This window comes from Bison bison, unplaced genomic scaffold (assembly GCF_000754665.1).
Source record: "Bison bison bison isolate TAMUID 2011002044 unplaced genomic scaffold, Bison_UMD1.0 scf7180017864134, whole genome shotgun sequence".
Taxonomy (NCBI): domain Eukaryota; kingdom Metazoa; phylum Chordata; class Mammalia; order Artiodactyla; family Bovidae; genus Bison; species Bison bison.
Window position 1 is genome coordinate 8,583,772 of NW_011494706.1, and position 26,935 is coordinate 8,610,706.

At 41.2% G+C, this 26,935-nt stretch overlaps 1 protein-coding gene across 4 annotated transcripts in view; it reads right to left on the reverse strand.

Moving 5' to 3' along the window:
• CDK14 (cyclin-dependent kinase 14) overlaps nt 1–26,935 on the reverse strand; it is a 668,333-nt gene that overhangs the window by 241,832 nt on the left and 399,566 nt on the right. For all 4 annotated transcript variants that reach the window (XM_010839815.1, XM_010839811.1, XM_010839814.1 and 1 more), the window contains one exon: nt 13,307–13,400. In XM_010839815.1, coding sequence (XP_010838117.1) covers nt 13,307–13,400 — 94 coding nt within the window. The remainder of the gene's footprint in view (nt 1–13,306; nt 13,401–26,935) is intronic.

The window sequence follows — 26,935 nt, forward strand, 5'->3', positions numbered from 1 at the left end:
ATAAAGGGATTTTTAGGAAGAATTTTAAAAACGCAATCGTCCACACACTTCCTGGCAAATGTATGCCTGGCATGTTTGAAAGAGGCAAGTGAAAGAGCAAATTCAGCTCCAAGGTCATATTTGTTAACCTGATTTAGGATTAAACTGTTCTCTAGGAGACATACTCCAATGACTTAGGTAGATTATTTTATATGATAAATTTTAATCAAACAGCAACAGCTTTCTTTCAAGATATAAAATGATGAGGCAATTTACAACAGAATGTTTTGAGGATGCTCCTTTGCCTTGTAGGGGTAAAGCAAGAGACGATACAAGGTCAGGTTTTAAACAAACTCATGCCTCACAAAAAGATGAGCAGCATGGACAGATTTAGCCTTCTGGGTAAAGTCTTCTGAGGCCTAAGCAGAGATAGGTTGCAAAATGAGGGAGGGAACCAAAATTTTAATCAAGTAATCAGGCCAGAGAAGAAGTTACAGCATCTGGGATATGATGATTACAGATCTCGGTTTGCTTGTGTACACAATTCTAATACCAGTTATGTAATATTATGAATACAAAGTCATGTGAATGGACCCCCCAGATGTACTCATTTTTAGGCATGCCCCTTGAGAAACATATCAAAAGGAAGAAACACAGGACATGGTCTGACTGATTAATGATTTCTGTATTCTGGATAGGAAAGCCGTACTACCTGTGTTTTTAGGTTGTCACATCAGGCCAGAAAAGTTAAAACATGCGTAATTTGAAAGTATGACATGCATCTCTTTAAAGTAAGAATTTCTGAATAAGGAGGACTCATCAACTAGGGTCTGCTTGTTTGTCTGAATACACAAAGTCCCATCCCCAGAAACTCTGATTCTCAAAGCCCTGTGCTACGTGCTAAGCTGCTTCAGTTGTGTCTGACTCTGTGCAACCCTGTGGACTGCAGCCCGCCAGGCTCCCTGTCCATGGGATTCTCTAGGCAAGAATACTGGAATGGGTTGCCATTTCCTCCTCCAAGGGATCTTCCCAACCCAAGGATTGAACTTACGTCTCTTACATCTCCTGCATTGGCAGGCGGGTTCTTTACCACTAACATCACCTGGGAAGCCCTGAGTGGGGCCTAAGCATGTATATTCAGGAATTGATTCCCAACATGGCGACTTTGCTGTGATATTATGGAGACACTAAGCCAATGCCTACCCCAGATTACTCATGATATGAGAAAAAATAAATTTTTATATTGCTTAAAAATAAATAAATAAAACTGAAAACAGGAAAGATTCCGAAGATCTTCCCTTTCTGTACATGAGGACCACTAAGTTTCCAGCCTCATCAGGACCAAACGAGAAAAAAAAAACCAAAAGACACCACCACCAGGACAGGTTGGCACAGATACACAGAGATCTAAAAAGATCTTTGGGAAACTGAGGTTCATTGTGCTGTATTTGTAATAAATTAGCATTGAGGTTTTCGCCTCCGCTACCCCCACCCATTTTGCAGGGTATGCTTGTGTGCTCGTGTGTAAGCCTGTGCACGAGGAGAAAAGAGACATAACCTAAAGCTGTCAATCACCCTGTCAGTCAAATGTCAGGACACAGAGAGGGGCTTGCCACCAACCAGACCCCTATTGCAGTTCTGCTTCTGGTTTCCAGACTACTCACTCCTCCTTCTGTCTCTCTGGAGCCCACTTTTGTTTGCCTAATAAAACTCTTGCTACTTACTATGTCTCTTGCCTGAATTCTTTCCTTTGGGGGACAAGGATTGAGAACACTGCCATTTTGGTGGTAATATCTTTAACTGGGTGCCTCTGAGTCTCTCAAAAGGTAGCAGTTAAAGTGTTAACTGGGGCTTCTCTGGTGGTCCAGTGGCTAGGACCCCACACTCCCAAAGCAGGGGGCCCCGGTTTGTTCCCTAATCAGGGAACAGGATCCCACATGCTGCAGCTAAGACACAGTGCAGCCAACAATAAACATCTAAAAAAATAAAGTGTTAATATCATGTATGAAACGAGTCGCCAGTCCAGGTTCGATGCACGGTACTGGATGCTTGGGGCTGGTGCACTGGGACGACCCAGAGGGAGGGGAGGGGAGGGAAGAGGGTGGAGGGTTCAGGATGGGGAACGCGGGTATACCTGTGGCGGATTCATTTCGATATTTGGCAAAACTAATACAATATTGTAAAGTTTAAAAATAAAAAATAAAAAAAAATAAAGTGTTAATTACAGCTGCTGTCTCACATAGGAAGGGTTTCCCAAGTGAAGCAAATGGTAAAGAATTGGCCTGCCAAGGCAGGAGATGCAAGAGACATAGGTTTGATCCCTGGATTAGGAAGACCCCCTGGAAGAAGGAAATGGCAACCCAGTCCAGCATTCTTGCTTGTAAAATCTCATGGACAGAGGAGATTCAAAGGTTACAGTCCACGGGGTCCCAAAGAGTCCGAGACACCTGGCCGACTGAGTACTAGCGTCCCTAGCATCTCGCATATAAAGAGTTCAACCAGCAGAGGATTCACTTCCAAGCCCACTCACACTGCTGCCGCCCAGCCTCAGGGCTTCACTGGCTGCCAGCTGGAAACGTCAGTTCCTTGACACGAGGGTCTCTCCAACGTACAGCATGGCAGCTGGCTTCCCCCAGAGTGAGCCAGTGAGCCAGTAAGAGAGGGTGAGCAAGAAGGAAGTGGCAGGTGTGTAACTTAGCTGCTGAAGTAACATCCCGTTCTCTTTTGTCATAGCCTATCCATCGGAAGCAAGTCTCTAGGTCCAGTCCCCACTCAAGGGGAGCGGATTACGTAAGGGCATAAATACCAGGAGGTGGGCGTCACTGGGCACCGTATTAGATGACATGCGCCATACCACAAGAGATGACGTGTGACAATCTGAGGAATGAAAGATCTATATGGAAACATGTTCCAAATGGAAAAAAAAATAAGGCAGAATTTGAGCTACAGAAATCTACTTTATGGATAACATTCTGAGAATTTGCTAAGAAGCGTCACCACCTTCTCACTCACCTCATATGTGCAACCCTATGGGGGTATATCACGATTTTTTTTTTCAGGCTGACATATCTGTGAACTCGTTAGTCAAAAAAGGAAGAAAAGGAGGATGAGCAAATAAGGGACCTCATGACCCATCAAGTAACACTCTGTGACAATTCGCACTTTCATATTTACCATGAGAAGCAGTATGGGGACGACCATAAGGAGTATGGGAAAAAATAACAACAATTTTAGAAACTTGACAAAAACTGTTTCCCAGATTGTTTTTTTTTTTTTTTCCTACAAAGCTGTTTTATCAGCTCAAAATGGCAATACATGCTTACGGGAATGTACATAAGCAATGCAGCAGTTTTAAAACATGGCCCCAGGATTCTTGACACTCATTTCCATCTAGAACTGGAGTCTATGTCCCCTCCCCTTGCCTGTGCCATAAGATTTGTGATGACTTTGACTGAGAGACTTGCTGTAAGACCTCTGAAGCTAAGAGAAACTAAGAAATTTCTATCTGGTCCTCTTAGGAAATCCACTCTTGGGATGCAACCACCATTCCATGAGTGAGTGAGTGAAAGTCACAGAGTTGTGTCTGATTCTTTGTGACCCCATGGACGGTAGCCGCCAGGCTCCTCTGTCCATGTATTTCTCCAGGCAAGAATACTGGAGTGGGCCGCCGTTCCCTTCTCCAGGGGATCTTTCCAACCCAGGGATTGCACCCAGGTCTCCCACATTGCAGGCAGATTCTTTACCATCTGAGGCACCAGGGAAGCCCAATGAGAAGCTCAAACTTGCCCACATAGAGAAAAACCCACACAGGGCCTCAAGAACACAATGAGAGAGAAATTTGGCTAGTCCTCAACTGCTCCAGCTTCTGATTGCTACTACCATAATATATGTCACCATATGAGAGATCCTCCTCCCAAGTCCAGAACTGCCTGGCCCACCCCTTACTGAATTCTTGACCCTGAAAGGATGACAGATAATTTAAAAATACGACTGTTGTTGATTTAGCCCACTGTTTTGAGGTAGTTGCATAACAAGAGATAATTGTAACAGCCAGTAAGTAATCCCACACTGACAATAAAGTCATGTATAAAGAAAATGGTAATATGAAAGAGGGGTATATGAGGTTAAAATATGCTCAAAACATTTAAGAGTTAGACAACAGATGTGAACCACTGCCTCCAGGAAGGTCTTTGTGAAAACTATTACAATTGGGAAACATTAACAGTGAAGATGGATATGCCTAAAAGTAATCTTATGATAATAGGAAAGTAAATGGTTACAAATCGTAACAATTGGAAATAGAGCATTTTTATTCCTATAATATGTCTCAGATCAACTGATTAACAAATGTGGTCAGCCATGCCCTCCTTCTCTTGTCATATCAGAAATCATAATACCATTTGGTGTTACAGGAGCTTTGCAATATTATCCATTTCCCTCAACATTTATCCCCACAGATGCACATCACCATCAGTCACACACTGTCCCTTTCACTGAGAATCATACAGATCACGTTATCTTCAGCTTCCTTTTTTCCTCCTCTACCACATGTATTTACATCTTCCTCTCCTTTTCCTTTCTTCTTTCTGATCTTCTGGAAAATCTTTTCATCCCCATTTTGAAGACCCTGTCTTTTCCACCCATCCACTCTTGCCTACCAGTACCCTGACCCATCAAATATGCTTCCTTAGATCTCTGGTGTCCCTTCTTGTCCTCATTATTATAAAAATCTTTATGACAGATTATAAAATTTATGTCTTGATTTCAAAAGTACCCTTAAGGTGATCTCTAATCCTCTTCACTCAGACAATTCTCCAAGAGGTTGTCTACACTCAGTGTTTCCAATTTTTTTTTGCTGCACACTTACTCTTTAAATCCACTGTAACCTGACTTCAAATAGCCAACACTATCGGACCTATTTCTTTAAAGGGAGCCACCAGTGGTCTTTTCTCAACACTGCCCCCTTCTTCACTGTCGTATTTGGCACAGTTGATAGAGCTTTTCTTTCTGAAATTCTTCTACTTTTTTTTTTTTGGCTGCACCATGTGGCTTGTGGGAACTTAAGTTTCCTGAACAGGGATTGAACCTGTGCCTTAGGCAGGCAGGCAGTGAGGGATTGGAGTCCTAACCACCGGACCTCCAGGGAATTCCTGAAATTCTATTACTTTTGACTTTTTTTTTTTTTTTTTAAAGTGTTTACTGGCTTTCTTTGATTTGTATGTATTCTTTCTCTGTTCTCGCCTCTAAATCATTATCTACTCTCCAAATATTCCAACAGAAACATTCCTCATCTTCTTGTCTCTATACCAACATTTCTGATGAACTAAATCAGGAAACCCAAATCTCTTGCGCCACCATAATTCTGACTTGAAACATGGGTGTACTTCAAACTCTCTTATTGATTTGCTCAATCTGATGTCTGAATATCAACCTATACAGGAATTTAATGCTTCACACAAAGCAAGGACTTCTCATGTAAGAAAATGCTTTCTACATAGGAGATCAAAGTCACAAGAATACTAGCAGTCACCTTGATGCACTGAGAAGAACGATCCTTAATTCAACAAATTCAGGTTTGAGAACTCTGATTTTAAGCACCAACTTGCTATTCTCTGCACCTAAATGCTCTGATCCCTGGTACCTGCATGTCTTATGCCTTGATTAACTTCACTCAGCAAGCATCACCACCCTTCTGAGAGAGACCTCCCAGGAATGCCATATGTAAAGTGGCATCTCTCATGCAACACTCAGGAGACACATTATATATTAATTTGCTCATTGTCTATTTTCCCTCACAGGAATATAGGTTTCATGAGACCACACGCTTTGGTGCAATGCTGTGTCCCTAGAACATGGAAGAGTATTTAGCCCATAGTAGGGGCTTCCCTGGTGGCTCAGATAGTAAAGAATCCACCTGCAATGTGGAAGACCTGGGTTCAATCCCTGGGTTGGGAAGATCCCCTGGAGGAGGGCCTACTCCAGTGTTCTTGCCTGGAATATCCCCATGGTCAGAGGAGCCTGATGGGCAACAGTCCATGGGATTGCAAAAGTTGGACATGACTGAGCAGCTAACCATATAATAAATATTTGTTGAAAAATGTATAACAACGACAAAGTGAATGATTTAATGAAAAAGTTCTCATTTCCATGTATAGAAAGTTTGTAACATTATAAAGTAAATGTAAGAACCCTCAAGGTAAAACAGTATGTTTTTCACCATGTGAGTCAATTCATATGTTTGGGTAACAGCCAGCTTAATCAAACTTTCTTTGCAAAAAGTAATGTGATTATTCTACAGTAGGACATTCCACTATCTTTCTTTTTTTCTCAACAGAAATGATCTTACTGAAGTTTGCTACCAAACTTTCTATTAGCTTACTAGCACAGAACTTTCTTAGAACATCTATCTGACGTCTCCATGTGGGGGTAGCTCAATTTTTATTTCTCTAACATCTTTGCTTTCTCTCCATCATTTTTCTTCCACCTGGACTTTTCTTTTTCATAGAACTCTTGACCTGGGAGGAACTTAAGGTATTGTTAGCCCAAGGGTTTCTAATCTTCCTTTCAGCAGTGAGACCTATTTCACATACAAAACCTTAATGAAACAGAGTCCTAAGTGGAGGGGCTGGAACCTGCTCCCCTGCTCACCTTCATTCCAGCATCCATGAGACACTGAGGAGAATCGTTAAGTCTCCTGTGAAAACCCTAGATAGCGCTGTGCTCTGCTAAGTCGTGTGTGACTCTTTGCGACCCCGTGGACTGCAGCCCGCCAGGCTCCTCTGCCCGTGGGGTTCTCCAGGCAAGCATACCGGAGAGGGTTGCCGTTTCCTCCTCCAGGGGTCTTCCCGACCCAGTGATCTAACCCGCGTCTTCTTGCATCTCCTGCGCTGACAGGCAGATTCTTTACCACCGTGCCAGCTGGGAAGCCCTGTGGATAGTCTGCTATGCTTTCTTAACTAAACTCAGATGCATTTTCCATGTCAACTCTTCCATTTCTCCAACAGGACACTTAGTTCATCCTCTGGGTTAAAAGCATAAATATAGTAAAAATACAGTATGTGTGTGACATACTATGTAGGCAGTGAGAGGGCCATGCTGCGGAAACACAGAAACGAGGGGCACTGGTCTCGGCATTTCTCACCCACCAGATAAACACACCTGGGTAGATCTATAATTTCCCTCAAGGGAGTGATTTTTTTTTTCCTTTTTTTATCCTCACGTCCTTGCTGCCTGCCCTTACCTTGACTTTTGTGTCACTGTCCCAGTTCTCTCCTGGTTTGGTTCCCCGCCCCCATCCCACCCCCACAAACCATAAGCATCCCCGAGGGCTAGGCGGGGCCTTTCTCCTTCTCCTCCAGCTTCTCGTTCTTCAAGAACGAGCATGCTTTAGGACCTAGCGCTGTCTGGTCCTGGTGGATGATCCCTGGATCCGCACTTAGCTCCCGAGTCCCTTCGGTAAGAGATGTGTGCTAGACGTCTCCGTCGGGGTCAGCTGCTATCATCTGAAGTCCACTGTCTGGACCTCTCTTCTCCTCCCTCCGATGGCACTCCTTACCACCGTCCCCATTATTTTCCATGACTTCATGGCTCACTTAGTTCCACAAGCTTGACACTCTGGAGTCATCTTTGCCTCCTTTCTCTTCCGAATTATTATGGATCACCACGGTTTTGTGACAACATCCTTCTGATCTGACTTTCTAGAAGCTATTCCAATGTAGCCCAGCTAACAGTACACTTGAGGTGAGCAGAGACCGTGTCTGCTGGTTTCCCACTGGCTGTAGGCACAGCGCGTGGCACAGAATAGATGCCTAACAATTCTTGATGAAAGAATAAGTGAACGGAATAAAAATGTGTGATGTTTACTATAGCATAAAAACTTCAAGTAAATTACCCAGTGATGGTGCACTGTGTGGGCACATTAATAAGATATTATAGCATAATTAAAATATTTTCAAGCATATATTAATGGCATGGAAATTGCTCCCTGTTTAACATGAAAATAAAGGGAAGCTGAACACAAAAATCATAAATTTATTATTAACCCAGTTGTGAAAATCTAGAAAATATAAAAATATTTACCACTGGTTATCTCTAAACGGTGGTTTTTACTTATTTTCATACTGCTTTAAATTTTTTTCTAACTGCTTTATTTTTTAAAAAAACTTAATGCTCTAAAGAAAATTTACCACCATGAAAATAACTATACCTTTTGACAGAAGGCTTGAAACAAACATGCACAGGTTAGAAAAGGCATTTACTTCCAGTATTATAGCCCATCTTCCTGACTTGGATTTCCTAAGTGAAAGTGTAAGTCACTTAGTCGTGTCTGACTCTTTGCAACCCCATGGATGGTAGCCCTCCAGGCTCCTCGTGGAATTCTCCAGGAGAGAATACTGGAGTAGGTAACCATTCCTTTCTCCGGAGATCTTCCCAACCCAGGGACCGAACCCGCATCTCCTGCCCTGCAAGTGGGTCCTTTATCATCTGAGGCAAAAGCACTGCTTAATATTTTTAGTATTCTTCACTCCAGGATCCATTGCTTAGTTCTCTGCTTCTGTCAGCCTTTATACAGTTGAATTTATCATGATATCATATTAATTTTGCTGAAATGCCATTTTAACCTTTTTTATTCTTTTGTTAAACACTGTACTGTCTCTTTATTACTTAAAAAATAAAATAAAATTAGAAGTCCTCAATCATTCAGGGTCTAAATTTCAATGTCCAATGTCACCTTCCAGGCATATAAGACGGATACCTACTATACCTACTCCTCTCCTGGACTCCCCATCTCCCTTACTCCACTTCAAACCTTATCCTTTCTTAAATGCTTAACGAAAATGTTCTGAGCAATTTTATCAGAACGCCCACAGCCCTTATGCATAATCCTGTAATATCATGCATTTTTAGAATTAAAAAAGGTTAGAGCAGCAAGACATTATTAAAATCATTTGGCTCAACTTCTCCCTTTACAGATGCAGAAACTACAATCCAATTAGAAAAGACGGCTTGTTCAGGAATTCAATATTGAACTCTTAAGAGTTAAGTATTTTAATGAATACAGGACCTACAGTTACTGGATCTCCCATCTGCTGAGCAATTGCTCAGCAATTTTTCATGACTCCATTCCCAAGGGTATGTCTAGCCTGCCTATCTTGATCGTCCTCATTTATTCCAGGGCAGATAGCATGGCAGATAGATTCCTTTCCATCTCCATTGTACCCAGTGCTGCAGAGTGAGTGCTGAAGAAATATGGCGGAAATCACCTCAAGCAACCCAGCGATGGAAGTGAAGATACAAATCTGTGACAGCAATATTCCATCTTAATGATATGGCTGCTACATCCAACTGGCTGGTAATGACCATGAGAGGAAGTGGTGGAAACTTTCTTTTACATACTACATGGCTGTTCTAGCCAATCATGAAACCTCAGGATTATGGTTAAGAGAGCACTGACGCATATACACTACCCATGTCGAACACAGACAGCTAGTGGGAAGCTGCTATATAACATGGGGAGCTTAGCCAGTGCTCTCTGATGACCCAAGGGGTGGGATGAGGGGTCGGGGGAGGGAGGCTCAAGAGGAAGGGGGTATATGTATACTTATGGCTGATTCGCATTGTTGTACAGCAGAAACCAACCAATTAAACCAATTAAAAAAAAAATAAAGATCCTGGAAAGAGAGCCAGGATAAGAAAACAGGGACTGGAACTGGATCCACAGACATCTCTGCAGCCAGTTCACTGCGAAACACATAAGCTCAAAGAAGGATCTGACTCAAAAGCCAGGATGAGTAGTAGATTTCAAAGTTGCAAGTGGCTCTTTTCACATACACAGACGCACACTCTTTTAAATTCTGGATGACATATACGAGGAAGAGAAACACTTAACAAGGGTACCAATCAAATAATGTATGATGTGTTAACAAATAACTGGCGGATGAAATGCCATTGCAAGCCAGAAGACCCAGGAGACAGCGAAAGGTGAACCTCTGGGGTTAATCAACATTCAAAAGCAAGAAGAACTGGGACATGCCCTCAAGACACAATCATGCCAGCCTCTCCGTCCTGGCTGCGGTACTCTGGGGTCATGAGCCACACAAACCCAGGAGCATCTGCCAAGATCTCAAACAGCTGAGCAAGCACTCTCTGCCCTTTGTCCAGCTGTTGTGAAATGACAGAAGAATGTTCCCAGGGTTTCATCAAGTAGATTTCTCTTTCAATTCAGAACAATGTGATTAGAATACAAAATTTCTTGTTAGTTATGATCTTGTCACTCTGAGTGTGTATTTACCTGGGTGTAGACATCTACTGCTTATTTTTGCAACTAATAAAGGTAAATAGAAAACATCATGGCACATTAAAAAGTGAGTAACATTGAAGAAATAAAATAAATCACTCTTTCCCTCTAATAGCAGAGTCACTGCTAGAGAAGTAGGTACCCATTCACCTGGTGATTCAAAATGTCTTGAATATAATTTGTCAAATTCCATTACTTTCCTTCTTTTCTTGTATACGAGCATCACAGTTTCAAGGGAAATGATTTAATGGTGAAATCTCAAGTTGCAGAATAGCCAGCTCAGCCTACATTTATCAACATTGCTGTTGTACGTGGAAGTGAATGCACTGGACTTGTTAAAACATGTGAACTGCTCCTTCCCATCAAAGGAAGAAAAAAGAAAAACATCAGAAAGAAAACCTTCAAAAGAAAAATATAAAGACTCTAGTGACTGATCTTGGTTGCTTTTCACATAAAGACTCAATGTGTGGGAGTTAATTATATTAGTGGTGGTGGGGAACAAGCTATTAATTCTGTGCTTCAGAGTTATTAAACACCTTTCTATATACAGCTCACAGGCAAATGAATGGACTTAATCTCTGTATTAAACGCAAAACAAACCAAACAATCCCACGTTTCATGACTTTTCAGAGTTCATTACTTCCTTGACAATGCTTTCCCAGAGGCCAGGTATGCTGCTTTAGAAAAGTCTCTGGCAGTTCACATGGGAAGCCTGGGAATGTGGATTTAATCACATTTAAGTCATTCCTCTTCAGACCAGACATGAAAGGTCACCATGGAAAAGCATTTTTTCCTAGTGATTCAACTATACTGGTTACTAAAATTTCTTCTTCCAGTGATCCCACAACTCCTGAGAGAGTCTGCTAGTCTAATGTGTCACATGGCTAACACGTGCAAAGTTAAAGAAGTCAGTGGAGGAAATAAAATATTTAAGAGGATAACATTTACTGTCAAGAGAAGTTTGTAGATTTCTTTTTTTGGTCACATCTAATTCTTTAGGGTAAAACTTAACATTATTTAATTCTAAAGCAGCAATTTTATATAGATGAGGATCTTTATCTAATTACTAAAGGACATTTTACTTGTAAAAATCACCACACATGTAAAAAAAATTACAGTAAATGAAGGCATTATTATCATAAATTATGATACTTATCTGCATTTAAGGGTCTCTGTGCTCTAATAAGAGCAAACAATAGCTTGGTTTATCAATGTTTCCACACAAAATTTACAATGATTTATTAAAAGCCTCATCATAGCTCAAAGGTATCTAAATATCCATAAAATTAGGAAATAATTGCTATAAAATCAAGAAATAATTGCAAAATCTCCATATAAGAAACAATTCAACAAGATAGTACCTATTGGAAATGCTTACATTATAAAAATAATATTGAAAATTAAAACTTTGACTAAGCTGTATCAATAAACTATGCTTTCATGAAACAAAATTTTTGGTACTACTGCTATAGTGCTAATAAGTAAGTTGCTTTGGTCGTGTCCAACTCTGAGACCCCACGGGCTGTAACCTGCCAGGCTCCTCTGTGCATGGAGTTTCCCAGTCAAGCACACTGGGGTGGGTTGCCATTTCCTTCTCCAGGGGATCTTCCCGATCCAGGGATCGAACCCACGTCACTGGCACTGGCAGGCGGGTTCTTTACCACTGAGCCACCTGGTATATAATAAACCTCATCTTGCCCAAGGAAAACACTAAGGTTCAGCGAGCTAAGTTCCTTGCCCAAAGTGACAGAGTAGGTGGCAAACCAAGGTTATCTAGCTACAGAACAAATTTTTTATTTTGTGCAGATTAAAAATTTTTAAATTTTAGTATAGTTTTAGATTTATACAAAACCGTGGACAGCAGGACAGAGGGTTCCTGTTTACGCCTTTCCCAGTTTCCCGATTGTTGAAACCTGACGTTACACGGAGCATCCACCACATGCAAGGAGCACAGCCTGCAATGTGGATGCACTGCACTGCACACCTCACTTGCCTTGTACTACGTTTTCTCTAAAGCTCTTTTTCTCTCCCAGGATTCCATGCAGGACACCACATGACATTATGTTCTCATGTCTCCCTGGCCCCTTTCGGCTGTGACAGTGTCTCAGACTTTGTTTTTCATGACCTTGACAGTTTTAAGAAGTACTAGTCAGGGGAGAAGGAAATGGCAACCCACTCCAGTGTTCTTGCCTGGAGAATCCTAGGGACGGGAGAGCCTGGTGGGCTACCGTCTATGGGGTCGCACAGAGTCAGACACGACTGAAGCAACTTAGCGGCAGCAGTCAGGGGAGGGGTGTTCAGGATGGGGGTACACATGTACACCCATTGCTGATTCAGATCAATCTATGGCAAAAACCACCACAATATTGTAAAGTAATTAGCCTCCAATTAAAAAAAAAAGAAAAAGAAGTACTAGTCACGTGTTTCGTAGAATGTTCTGCCATCTGGGTTTGTGTGCTGTCTTTTCCTGATTAGAATGGAGTTATAACTTTGGGAGGAAGACCACAGAAGCAAAGGGCCGTCCTCAATATATTGATACAAAGGGTACACGCTCTCAGTGTGACTTCCCTGTGATGATCTCAACCTTGAAGACCAGGCTGGGGCACTAGCTGCCCGATTTCTCCATTCTAAAGTTACCATTTCCCTTTCTTTCTTTTCATGCTCTGCTTTTTGGAAAAAAGTGGGTGGGTGTGGGAGGGAGTCAAGACACAGCAACAGGGTGTAAAGCAGGGGCTATCTAAATAAATTATTTGGCATTTTCTTATCAGAGCCTTCATTTTTAGCCCACTCTTCTATATTGCCTCTGACATTCTATCTTTTCTTAGTGTTTTGGCATATTATTCATGTGCAGTAGTTTAAAAACACAATTCTTCACTAATTTCCTGCTTTTGCAAAGGTCCCAAAAATATGTTAGAATTAAATGTGACAACCAACAAATCTGAAATTATTTTCCACTTTCACTGTAGGATTTGTCACTAAGGAATGCATTCAGAACCAACATTCCTCAGAAGCATTCCGTAAAGAACTTACCAGAAATATTCGTTCAAGTTGATCCTGAATGTCTTTCATTCCTGGAAAAGCAGCAACTCCCTGGATCATCTCAACAAAGATGCAGCCAACTCCCCTAAAGAGAGAAGAAAGAATTGTTACAAAAACTTCAATATATTCTGCTTAGAAAACTAAATCTGCAATTAGAACATCTACTCCTACAAAGAGAAAGAGCGAATAAATAACATTCTCACCTAGACCCCATAACTTGTGTTGCCCTTCTCTGTCTACTGCCCAGAAAGGGTTCCAAACAGACACAACTATATCAGGCTCAAAGGATCTGCCTGCAATGTGGGAGACCAGGGTTTAATCCTTGGGTCAGGAAGATCCCCTGGAGAAGGGAATGGCTACCCACTCCAGTATTCTTGCCTGGGGAATCCCATGGACAGGGGAGCCTGGTGGGCTACAGTCCACAGAGTCACAGAGAGTCCGACATGACTGAGTGACTAACACTTTCACTTTTCACTGTTTCACACCAGGCTCAGAAAATGGTGGAACCCAATTCAGTGAATCTCACTGACTCACCTTCACTCAGGATACAATCAAGAAACTCCTCAGCCTAATATAGAAAGCCTCCACAGTCTTATTCTACCATGCTTTTCCAACTCGATTTCACAAATTCATAATGTGTTGTCCTCTCCAACTTTCCAGGGCTCTCTTTGCATCAAAATCATCTATTGCTATTGCTAAGTCACTTCAGTCGTGTCTGACTCTGTGCAACCCCATAGACGGCAGCCCACCAGGCTCCCCCGTCCCTGGGATTCTCCAGGCAAGAACACCGGAGTGGGTTGCCATTTCTTTCTCCAATGCATGAAAGTGAAAAGTGAAAGTGAAGTCGCTGAGTCGTGTCTGACTCTTAGCGACTCCATGGACTGCAGCCCTCCAGGCTCCTCCATCCATGGGATTTTCCAGGCAAAAGCACTGGAGTGGGGAACTTTTAAAACAAAGCAGATGATCTGAACACAAACTCCAGAGACCTGGTTTCAATCAGTTGGAGGTCAGGCATTTAGTTGATTTAGGGCAACTACAGTGAGGATCTGTGAACTTTAAACTGTGGTGTTGGAGAAGACTCTTGAGAGTCCCTTGGACTGTAAGGAGATCAACCAGTCAATCCTCAAAGAAATCAGTCCTGAATATTCACTGGAAGGACTGATGCTGAAGCTGAAATTCCAATACTTTGGCCACCTGATGAGAAGAAATGACTTACTGGAAAAGATCCTGATGCTGGGAAAGACTGAAGGCGGGAGGAGAAGGGGACGACAGAAGATGAGATGGTTGGATGGCATCATCGACTCAACGGACATGAGTTTGACATGAGTTTGAGCAAGCTCCGGGAGTTGGTGATGGATAGGGAGGCCTGGTGTGCTGCAGTCCATGGGATCACAAAAAGTTGGACATGACTGAGCGATGGAACTGAACTGAACAGAGAGGATCTCTGAACCAGACTGATCTGCCCATGGGCCAAGCATAAATCTAGACAACTCGGCCCGAACTGCTCCACTTCCTAGAACTCCTTTTTTCTTTACCTGTTTGCTCTCAACATGTAAATACAACCCAACCTATGGCTCAGTGGTAAAGAATCTGCCTGCAATACAGTAGATGTGGGTTTGATCCCTGGGTCAAGAAGAGCCTCTGGAGAAAGAAATGGCAACCCACTGAAATATTTTTGCCTGGGAAATTCCATGGACAGAGGAGCCTGGTGGGCTACAGTCTACGGGGCCACAAAGAGTTGCATACAACTTAGCGGCTAAACAACAACAACAAATACGATCTCTTCCACAAAGTCTTCCATGAACATTTTGCAGACAGGACAGCTATATTTCTGAGTTTGTTTGTTAAACTCTCATTCAATACCAGACATCTACTATGGTCAACTTCTTCGGTCATGCTTACAGCTGCTATCTGGCAAGGCAGTCCAGTGTATTAGGAGACCTTGCCTCCCAGACCCCAGAAGCCTGCACCTAACCCTATAGGAACACCTGACCCATAGTACAGGCAGAAAGTAAATAAGACACTTATGCTGAAAGTCTAAAGTCACCTGGGGACAGGATGGAAAGAAACTAGCACATGTTGATGAAATAAACCACTTTAATGGCAGAGCTGGCAAAAAAGTGGCCAGCTTCCTGCAGATGAAGTTCTTTGAACTGACCTGATTCCCACCTTCTGAAGACCTGGATTAATTCACTGTTTTTGTTAGATCTCTCTAACTTCTTACAGTTCTCTATGATTTTATTAAATGGCTCTACCTTGAAGGAGTTTATGTTTCCTGAAAAGACCGTAATAAAATCATAAAGAAAGTAAGACACTTCTTCACTTGCAGCACTCATAATTCATTTTTTAAAAAGATTTTTTGATGTGGACCATTTTCAAAGTCTTTATTAAATTTGCTACAATATTGCTTTCTCTTTAATGTTTTGGGTTTCTTGGCCACCAGGCAAGTGAGATTTGAGCTCTCTGACTATGGATCGAACTCACACCTCCTGCGCTGGAAGGTGAAGTCTTCACCAGGCCACCAGGGGCGTCCTTCATATTCAGTTTAGAGTAAGCAGTCCCTTGTGTACTTATTTCAGATCCTCCAGAAGTTAAAGACGATGACTCACTTCTCTGTAGCTGCACCAGTTGTATGTGAATAGTATCTTGAATTTAAAAAGTAATACATCAGCAGAAATCTCTATTACATCACATAATTTTTATCCAAATTAAACACCAACAGAATATAGAGTCAAAATGAAAACAAACAAGTGCGACTTTATATCATAAAAATAATTCCATTTTAGTAATAAAGAATTAATTTCAAAATCACTGTTCTAGGTGATCACAGAGTTCCAGTTCGAGTTCCCCGAGTCATACAGGAGATTTCCATTGGCTATCTATTTACCCTTGTTCGTGTATGTTAGTTAGTTACCTACGTTAGTACATGTGCTTCCAAGGTACCCTCTCCGTTCATCTCACCCTTTCCCTCTTCTCTCCCACCTTTGGCCACAAGTCTGTTCTCTATGTCTGTCTCTCCATTGCTGCGCTGTGAACAGGCTCATAAGTACCATCCTTCTAGATTCTCTCTCTCTCTTTCTGTATATATATACATATATATATATGCATTAATATACAATATTTGTTTTCCTCTTTCTGATTTACTTCACTCTGTATAATAGACTCTAGGTTCTGCGATAACCTAGAGGAGAAGGAATAGGTGGCAGGTGGCAGGGAGAGTCAAGACGGAGGGGACATATGTCCACCTGTGGTTGATTCATGTTGAAGTATGACAGAAATCAAACCAGTGTTATAAAGCAATCATAATCAACTACAAATAAAGAAACATTAGAAAAAAAAGCAGTGTTTTAGGCACATAATGAAATAATGCCATTTGCAGCAACATGCATGGATCTGGTGCCATACTGAGTGAAGTAAGTCAGACGGAGAATGAGAAATATCACATGACATCCCTTATATGTGGAATCTAAAAAGAAATGATACAAATGAATTTACTTACAAAGCAGAGACTCACAGACATAGAAAATGAAATCATGGTTGCCAGGGAGAAAGGATAGTTAAGGACTTTGGGAAGGTCATGTACACACTGCTGTATTTAAAACGGATAACCAACAAAAACCTATTGTATACCACATGGAACTCTGCTCGAGTTATGTGCCAGCCTGGATGGGAGGGGGATTTGGGGGAGAATGGATACATGTATATGTACAGCTGAGTCGCCTCAGTGTTCACCTGAAGCTATCACAACATTGTTAATCATCTATACCCCAATACAAAATGCTTTTTGTGTTAAAAAAAAAGTAAAAATAAAAATAAAATTCATACACACACACATACACACACATTTACACATGGAGCAATTCTCAGTGAAAACTAACTGAAGACTTGCAAAAAGGCTTTTGTACAACCCGTAAGAACAGTCCAGATGGAACTGGGTAGGAAGGGAAGAGAAGCAATCAGGTCAAGACCTGTGCCCTTGGGAGGGGACTCAGAAGAGGGAGATCCTCCTTTCTGGGGAGCGAGCTGTTCCAGTCACACACTGAGCATCCCAATTCTGGGGTCAGCAGTAGGAGGAAAGATGAGTCTCTTCAGCTGGTTAGAAAACCAGTGGGACTTCAAGAAGGACTGTAAAAAACCTAGACTCCACTTGTGCAGAGTGCACACACACTTGCTCACTCCCAAAACAAGGTCGAGAAAGCAAATGGAAACCACACTGCACTCTGGCCAGTTTCCTACCACTGGCCTGGCACGTACTCCCCGCCTGAGCCAAGATCTCATTCTGGCTCCACTTGCTCTGCAATGCCATTCCACACGGGATGAGAGCTGCCATGGACAAGCAGAGCCCATGCTGGTGAGGTGGGGAGGCAGCTCAGAGCCAGTCAGCTCAGACTCCAAGTGGCATGTGAATGGGGTAAGGATGGCATCTGGCACCTCAGTGGGCAATGCACCAGAAGCAGTCCAGCACTCTGCCATAGACCACACCCAGATCCACACTGAGTGACTGCTCCAGCCAGCCCCTCCTGATTCAGGGGCAAGGGTACTGGTGCTGGGAGAAGGCAGACACAGTCAGAGGGAACTGACCCAGCTCAGACCTGACCCTCAGGACTCCGCTCAGCAGCCTGGGAGCTGACTTTGCCCCCAGTAGAGTAGAGTTGGCCACTAAGGATAGGGAAGCCCTGGCTCTTGCTCTAGCCACTCCATCTCAAGCCCCTCTTCCTAACAAGTAATAGCTGCCAGCACACTCTGGGGAAAGACATGACTCATGCTTATAAGAGATCCAGTTCTCCCACCAAAGCCAATGGGCACACACAGACTATATAAGGATGCTTCCACATACCCCTTTAAGACCATAACCTGCAACCGTCCACCTAATTTAACAGAGAAAGACACAACATGCTACTAAAAACCAATGAGTCAATGAAGAAATCAGACAGGAAACCAGGAGATACCCCAAGACAAATGAAAATGAAAACACAACTTCCCAAAATCTACGGGATGCAGCAAAAGGAGTTCTGAGAAGGAAGTTTATAGTGATACGGGTCTACCTCAAGATATAGGAGAAATCTCAAATAGACTGCCTAACCTACTATCTGAAGGAATTAGAAAAGAAGAACAGACAAAGTCTAAAGTCAGCAGAAGGAAGGAAATAATAAAGATCAGAGAGAAAATAAAATAGAAAGCCAAAATACAATGCAGCAGATCAATGACATCAAGAGCTGGTTTTTCTAAAAGGTAAAATTGATAAATCTTTAGAAAGGCTCATCAAGAAAAAAAGAGAGAAGATCCAAATAAAATAAGAAGTAAAGAAGGAGAAATAGCAACTGATATGGTAGAGATATTTAAAAAAATCAGAACAGAATACTAGAGCTATATGCCAACAAATTAGACAATACAGAAGAAATTAATACATTTCTAGAAACATAAAACCTTTCAAAAATGAACCAAAGGAACAGGTATTCTGAATAGATCACTAGTAGTGAAAATGAATCTGCAATTAAAAGCAAACAAGCAAACAAAACACCCAGACCAAACCAAACAAAAACCCCTAGCAGACAAACTCCAGGACTGGACAGCTTCACAAGGGAATTCCACTGAACATATAATGAAGAGATGATATATATTCTTCTCAAACTATTCCAAAAAATTGAAGAGGAGAAAAAAGAAAACAGTTCCCTGACTTTGAAGTATAATCCAAAGCTACAGTAATCAGAGCAGTACAGTAATGGCACGAAAATTGATCAATAAAACAGATAGGCCAGAAATAAACCCATGCACTTATGGTGGGGTCCTTTTTAGGGTATTCTGAATGTTTATAAATGAGTGCTTAATGAGAAATATGCAGCTTTCTTTTGAAATATATTTAAAGATATCTTTCCTGACTAATATTAATACATTTACATCTTCACCAGAATATTTATCACAATGCTTTAATTTCAGTATTTTCGACAAAACTGACTAAAACCAAGGCTATTAAAGACCTGGAGCCTCAATCTGAAACAATCTATGGCAAAAGAGACAAGAATATACAATGAGGAACAGACATTCTCTTCACTAAGTGGAGATGCGAAAACTGAACAGCTGCATAAAAAAGAATGAAATTAGAACCATACACAAAACAAAACCTCAAAATGGTTTAAAGACCTTAACACAAAACATGAAACCATGAAACTCTTAGAAGGGAACACAGGCAGAACACTCTTTAACATGAATATAGCAATTTTTTTTTGGATCAATCTTCTCAGGAAAAGGAAACATAAGCAAAAATAAACAAATGGGACCTAACTAAAGTTGAAAGCTTTTGCACAGCAAAGGAAATGATCCAAAAAAAAAAAAAAGGCAACCCATGGAATGGGAGAAAATATTTTCAAATGATATGACTGAAATGGGATTAATATCCAAAATACTAAATAGCTCATACAACTTACTATTTTAAAAAGTTTAAAAATTGGCAGACGATATGAATAGACATTTGTCCAAAAAAGATATACAGATGGCCAACAGGCACATGAAAAGATGTTCAACATCACTAATTGTCAGAGAAACACAAATCAGAAACACAATGAGACATTACTTCACAGCTGTCAGAGTGCCTGCCACCCAAAAGTGTACAAATAACAAATCTGGTGAGGATGTTGAGAAAACAGGACCTGGTGCACTCTTGGTAAAAATGTAAATTGGTACAGCCACTACGCAAAATATTACGGAGATGCCTCAAACACTAAAAACAGAACTAACCTATGATCCAGCAATTTCACTCCTGGGCATATATCTGAAGAGAACAAAAACACTTTTTGGAAAAGATACATGTACCCCAATGTTTGTAGCAGCATTATTTACAATAGCCAAGAAAGAGGAGCAACCTTAGTTGCTTTCATCAACAGGCGAAGGGATAAAAAGGATGTGAATACATATGTACACACATACATACTACAGAATATTAGCCATAAAAAGAATGAAATTCTGCCACTTGCAACAACACAGATAAATCACTAAGCATAGTGGGTATTATGCTTAGTGAGATAAGGCAGACAGAGAAAAACAAATACTCTATGTTATCACCTAATGTGTTAAATCTAAAAAATAAAATAAATGTATATAACTAAACAGAAACAGACTCACAGATTCAGAGAACAAACTAGTGCTTTCCAGTGGGAAGAGGGAAGTGGAAGAGGCAAGAAAATGGTATGGGATTGAGAGATATAAAATATTATGTGCAAAGTAAATGGGCAACAAAGGATACACTGTATAGCACAGGGATATATATAGCCATTATTTTGTAGTTACTTCAAATGGAGTGGAATATATACAAATATTGAATCGCTATGTTGTACACCTGTAATGCAATCTTGTAAATCAAGTACACCTCACTAAAAAGTATAAAATTAACAATGATAGTAATAATACTAATAAAAATTTTAAAAGATTGAATATCTATATTGGTATTAAGAATTCATTTACTTGTATATTAAAATGTAATGATACTCTTATAGCTATTAGGGCTTCAAACATCCAGTTAGATCTAAGATTTCAATTTGATGGATTTTTACATTTTTTATACCAAGAATTCTTTTCTAAGACACTGGCCTACATTTCTACTGCCTTCTTATTATGTTATATAAGGTCTTCCAGGTGCTGCCATGGTGAAGAATCTGTCTGTTAATACAGGTGACACAAGAGACGTGGCTTTGATCCCTGGGTTGGGAAGACTCCTGGGAGAAGGAAATGGCAACTCACTCCAACATTCTTGCCTGGAAAACTCCATGGGCAGAGGAGCATGGTGGGCTACAGTTATTGGGTCACAAAGAGGCGGACATGACTGAGTACACACACACAAATCAAACTCATAGAGAAAAATGCACAAGTTTACATCAGTTCAGTTCAGTTGCTCAGTCATGTCCAACTCTTTGCGACCCATGGACTGTAGCATGCCAGGCTTCCCTGTCCATTATCAACTCCCAAAGCTGGCTCAAGCTATTGTCCATTGAGTCAGTGATGCCATCCAACCATCTCATCCTCTGCCATCCCCTTTTCCTCCTGCCTTCAATCTTTCCCAGCATCAGGGCCTCTTCCAATGAGTCAGTTCTGTGCATCAGATGGTCAAAGTATTGGAGTTTCAGCTTCAGCATCATTCCTTCCAATGAATATTCAGGACTGATTTCCTTTAGGATGGACTGGTTGGATCTCCTTGCAGTCCAAGGGGACTCTCAAGAGTCTTCTCCAACACTACAGTTCAAAAGCATCAATTTTTCAGTGCTCAGCATTCTTTACAGTCCAACTCTCACATCCATGCGTGACTATTGGAAAAACCATAGCTTTGCCTAAATGGATCTCTGTTGGCAAGTACACATAAAATATACATACAGTATATATGTATACAAGTACAGAGAAAATATCTTAAATCTTTAACAGCCACCAGCACCTTCCTTGGAGAAGGCAATGGCAACCCACTCCAGTCCTCTTGCCTGGAAAATCCCAAGGACGGAGGAGCCTGGTAGGCTGCAATCCATGGGCTCGCTAGGAGTCGGACACAACTGAACGACTTCACTTTTACTTTTCACTTTCATGCATTGGAGAAGGAAATGGCAACCCACTCCAGTGTTCTTGCCTGGAGAATCCCAGGGACGGGGGAGCCTGGTGGGCCGCCGTCTCTGGGGTCACACAGAGTCGGACACAACTGAAGCGACTTAGCAGCAGCAGCAGCACCTTCCTTTACTCTATTCTGAATATACCTTCTATTCTTCGTGTATCAACCTTAGTCTTTCCCAACACAAGCTGCAACTAAGTGCAAAGACCCTCAGCAGAAGGCATAACCACCCCACTGTGAACTCTGCTAAGCTGGTTGGTGAGGTAACCTTTACGCTGTCAGAACTTCTTAATGGAAATTCTTTTACCATTGATTGTACTTGGTCCATAATATCTTCATGATCTGATGCTTAGAACAATTAAAAGATAAATCTATGCTGCAATTCTCAGTTGCAATGAAATGATACAGCATTTCAATAGGCACTTATCTGCTTAGCGGGCTAAAGGATTTGAACTCTCATTTCTAATGGATGTTTCCCATGGTGTCATTTTTCAAAAATGCTTGAGGAGATACTAATAAAGCTTAGAGAATTATATGCAAAGGATTTACAAAAAGAGATACAAAGCACAAAAAAATTAAAAAGTAGAAATATAAAACACATCAACGTCTTAACACAGCAGAATACTTTATTACTAGAGCTTCTTTACTGCTAAACAATAAACACTTCAATTTAATATGGAGGGACTATTGCCTGCTTGGAGAAGGCAATGGCAACCCACTACAGTACTCTTGCCTGGAAAATCCCATGGACAGAGCAGCCTGATAGGCTGCAGTCCATGGGGTCGCTAGGAGTCAGACACAACTGAGCGACTTCATTTTCACTTTTCACTTTCATGCATTGGAGAAGGAAATGGCAACCCCCTCCAGTGTTCTTACCTGGAGAATCCCAGGGACGGGGGAGCCTGGTGGGCTGTCGTCTGTGGGTCGCATAGAGTTGGGCATGACTGAAGTGACTCAGCAGCATTGCCTGCTTTCCCTTTGTTTTCCCCTCCTTTTTCCTTTGTTACCCTCCATTAGCTGTGCTACCTGTCTTAATGGATTAAGCTGACTTCCCTGAGTGGTTTACTGAGAAAGAATTCATCCACTTAAGCTCTATATTTATGATATGTAATTTTATTTCAGCAAATGTCTCCTTTAATTTGCTTCTATTGGGAATTTGAATCATTGTGTAATTACCAAGCACTTGATTTAAAATTTTCAAGAATAAAAACTGGTTACAAAAGCTTACAATTAAAGGTGTCAGAGAATGCAGTGTGTTCAAACTCTTATTTTCAGATTAGTTACCAGGCAAGGTAATATTATAAAATACCCACCCATGCTCACACATCTTTAATTCTTTCAAAATCAAAATTTCTTGATTTAATTTTATACCACAGCTGTGTAAATATTTTTGCATTAAAATTCAAATCAAGATTTTAAGCAGAATCGATTATTCTTTGTCATTATGAGCAGTCCTTGGGGTTGCAAAGAGTCGGACACAACTTAGCTACTGAACAACAACAAAATGGAAAAAGTTCTGTTTTTTTTTTTTTCCAGCTTCACTTATTATTGGTACCATCACATAAACTTTTAGGACTATTTTCATTTGTGGGGAAATGTCTATCCCATGTCTTTCAAGTATATATGCTATAAATACAGGAATTCTAAAACTTTATACACAATTCCTGTGAAAAGTTACCAAAGAAGCTTGAAAGGACATATTCACAGCTCAGTGTGTGTGTGTGTGTGTGTGTGTGTTTGTGTTGGGGATGGGGGTGGTGAGAAAACATTTGCATGAGTGGAACCTGACGGATAATGAAGTGATGGAGCCAGGAGTGAGAACAGTGCGTTTCAGGTGAAGAAGAATCACCTGAATTAAAAAGCTTGGAGCCAGTAACTGAGGAATCCTGACAGAGCCAAGCGCTAGTGTCATGGCTCTGTATGGAAAACCGAAGAAGTTAAAAAGAGAGCCACGGACCATATTCTACTCTAAGAATTTGTGTTTTATTCCCCGGGCTAGAAGTTCTCGCTTTTTCCCTATATTCCAATACTTGTGGTAAACAAAGTTGGACATACCATGAAGAATCCCGTTCTTTCATTTCATTCATTTATTTTTGACAGTGCCGGGTCTTTGCTGCTGCATGCACTTTCTCTAGTTGCTATGTGTGGGCTTCTCCTTGTGGTGGCTTCTCTCGCTGCGGTGCACTGGCTCTGAACCACGGGCTCAGCAGTGGGGCACATGGACTCGTGTGGGATCTTCCCAGACTTGGGATCGGACTGGTGTCGCCTGTGTTGGCAGGCAGATTCTTATCCTCTGGACCACCAGGGAAGTCCAGAACCTGGTTATTCTAATAGCTTTGAGGACAGAAGCAATTACAACCACTAGTTGCACAGCTACCTCATTTTTTCCCACTCATGGCAGCAAAGGAATGAGACCAGCAGTATTATAAGCCCTTCCTCTGCTGGGTATGCGGCAGGGGCATCACACAGTAATGCACAGGGCCACGTGCCAAATGCTACCAAGGGCCTGTTTTTATATAGCCTCCAAGCTAGCAATGGATTTTAAATTTTTAAACGGTCAAAAAAATCAAAAGAATATTTGGTGATATATAAATAGTATATGAAATTCAAATTTCAGTGTTCAAAACAAGGTTTCATTGGAGCACAGATCCAGCCTTTCATTTATGTGCTGTATACAAGGATACTATGTTGATAAAAGGAGATAAGACAGATTTTACAAATTATTTCTTGGGCTTTTTTTCCTGCCTGAAAATCAAGAATGGAGACTGGAGAGAGCAAAACCTGACATGCCTTCCAGCTTCCACGTGGTACCTCTACCCATGACATGACTCCGAGACTGCAGTCAGGCTGCTCTGCCGTCTTGCTCCTAAAACATACCAAGCTCTTCCCCATTTCAGTATCTTCGCATGACGTGTTCCCTCCGCCCAGAACACGTTTTCCCTCCCTATTTGCACAGATAATTGCTTCTTTTTTTTTTAACCTTTTATTTTATATTGGAGCATAGCCGATTAACAATGCTGTGATAGTTTCATGTAAACAGCAAAGGAACTCGGACATACATATACATGGATCCATTCTCCCCAAAACTCCCTTCCCATCCAGGCTTCCACATAATATGGAGCAGAGTTCCCTGTGCTCTACAATAAGACCTTGTTGGTCATCCATTTTCAATATAACAGTGGGTACCTGTCCATCCCAAACTCCCTAACTATCCCTTTCTGCCACTCCACTCTCCATTAACCATAAGTTCTTTCATATCATTTCTTTTGACAGTCCACATATAAGGGATATGATATAATATTTTTCTTTCTCTTTCTGACTTACTTCACTCAGTATGACAGTCTCTAGGTCCATTCATGTTGCTGCAAATGGCATTATTTCATTCCTTTTAATAGCTGAGTAATATTCCATTGTGATTGTTTCTTGTTATTCAGGGGGTCAACTGAAATGGCTCCATTGAGAAATGTCTTTCCCAGCACCATATGTAAGGCGGGTTCCTCCTTATTATCAAGGCCCCATGTCTCGCCCTTCTTTCCCTGGTTTGTTTCCTTCATTGCACTCAAAGGATGCTCGTCTGTCTTTGCTTCTGAGGGTTGTATCTCAGCAAGACAAAAGACCTCTAAGATCAGGGACAAGGTTGTGGCTATCACCTTGTCCTCAGGGCACAGTAGAGTGTCAGGCATATAGTAAGGGCTCAAAGATATTTCTTGAATGAATAATCAAAAGCAGTATTTTCCTCCTCCCTCTGCACTCCAGAGGGACAGCTGAGCTTAGTGACTTGTTTCCAAAGAGTAAAGTATGAAGGTGAGGGTAGGGGATGGCTTGTACCTTTATAATGGAGGAAACTGGAAAGCAGAACCTTAATCAGGTGATTAAATTAGCATCATCAGTGATAAGGCATCTGATAGCATATAGTCTGGGCATGATATGACAAGAATGTCACTTGGCCTCTGCAGTCTTCTTTTCCAAAACATGAGACGAATCCGAATTGAGGGACATTCTGCAAAATACCTCAGATGCTTCAAAACTGTCAAGGTCAAGAATAACAGGGACAGTCTGAGAAACTACCATATCCCAGAGGAGGCTAAGGAAACACAGCAACTATTAACACACGTAATGTGGTCACCTAAATGGGATCCTAAAACAGAAACAGGAAACTAGGGGAAAACTAGTAAAATCAAAATAAAGTGTGGTTAATAGTAACATACCACTGTGGGTTTCCTAGTTGTGACAAGGTACTGTAGTAATGTAAGATGTTAACAATCGGGAAACCAGGTGAGGAATAAGTAGGAAGAAGTCTTTACCATCTTTGCAAGTTTTCTATAAATATAAAACGCCTCTAAAACTAAGTTTATTTTAAGAAAGGTGAAATGAAGAAGAACAGCATCTCCTTGGGACCATATATAGAACTAATCACTTTAAGTGGAAGACCCATGGCATTTTGGGTTTTCCCTACATGAGGAAAAAAGAACTCATATATATTTTAATAAATTTGCCTTGGAATCAACACTAGCCATCTAGAACTGCAGACCAGAATATGAAATGTCAGTTAAAGTTCGACCTTGAATAACTTGAGAAGCAAATCAGTTAAAGATTAATTAAACTAGATGTGAAGGTATTTGAATACTGATGTATGCACTCCATGGCAAAGGAACCCAAAATGACATTTATCTAAGTTACTAAATTTGGGGTAATGGTGGGGAGAGTGGAATGCAGAGGGGAAAATAGAAGTCCCTGGGGAAGGGACAAGACTTTCTCTCAATCGGAGTAGGAGACATCAAGTTCAATGTCACTTCCCTGGGAAGGCTTCCTGATCAACCAGACTAGGTTAGGTCCCCTAACTCCAACACTTCTCATATGACTTCCTCCAACTGTAATTTATTTATTTGTAAAAGTAATCATCACTGTCATCTTTCTCAGAACAAGAATTTGTTCTTTCACTTTTAAGACACAGTTCAAATGAGTCAGAGGGGTTATCACAACATAGCTACCCACCCAGACCTGAGTGAAACAGGATTAGGTCATCATAGTCATAA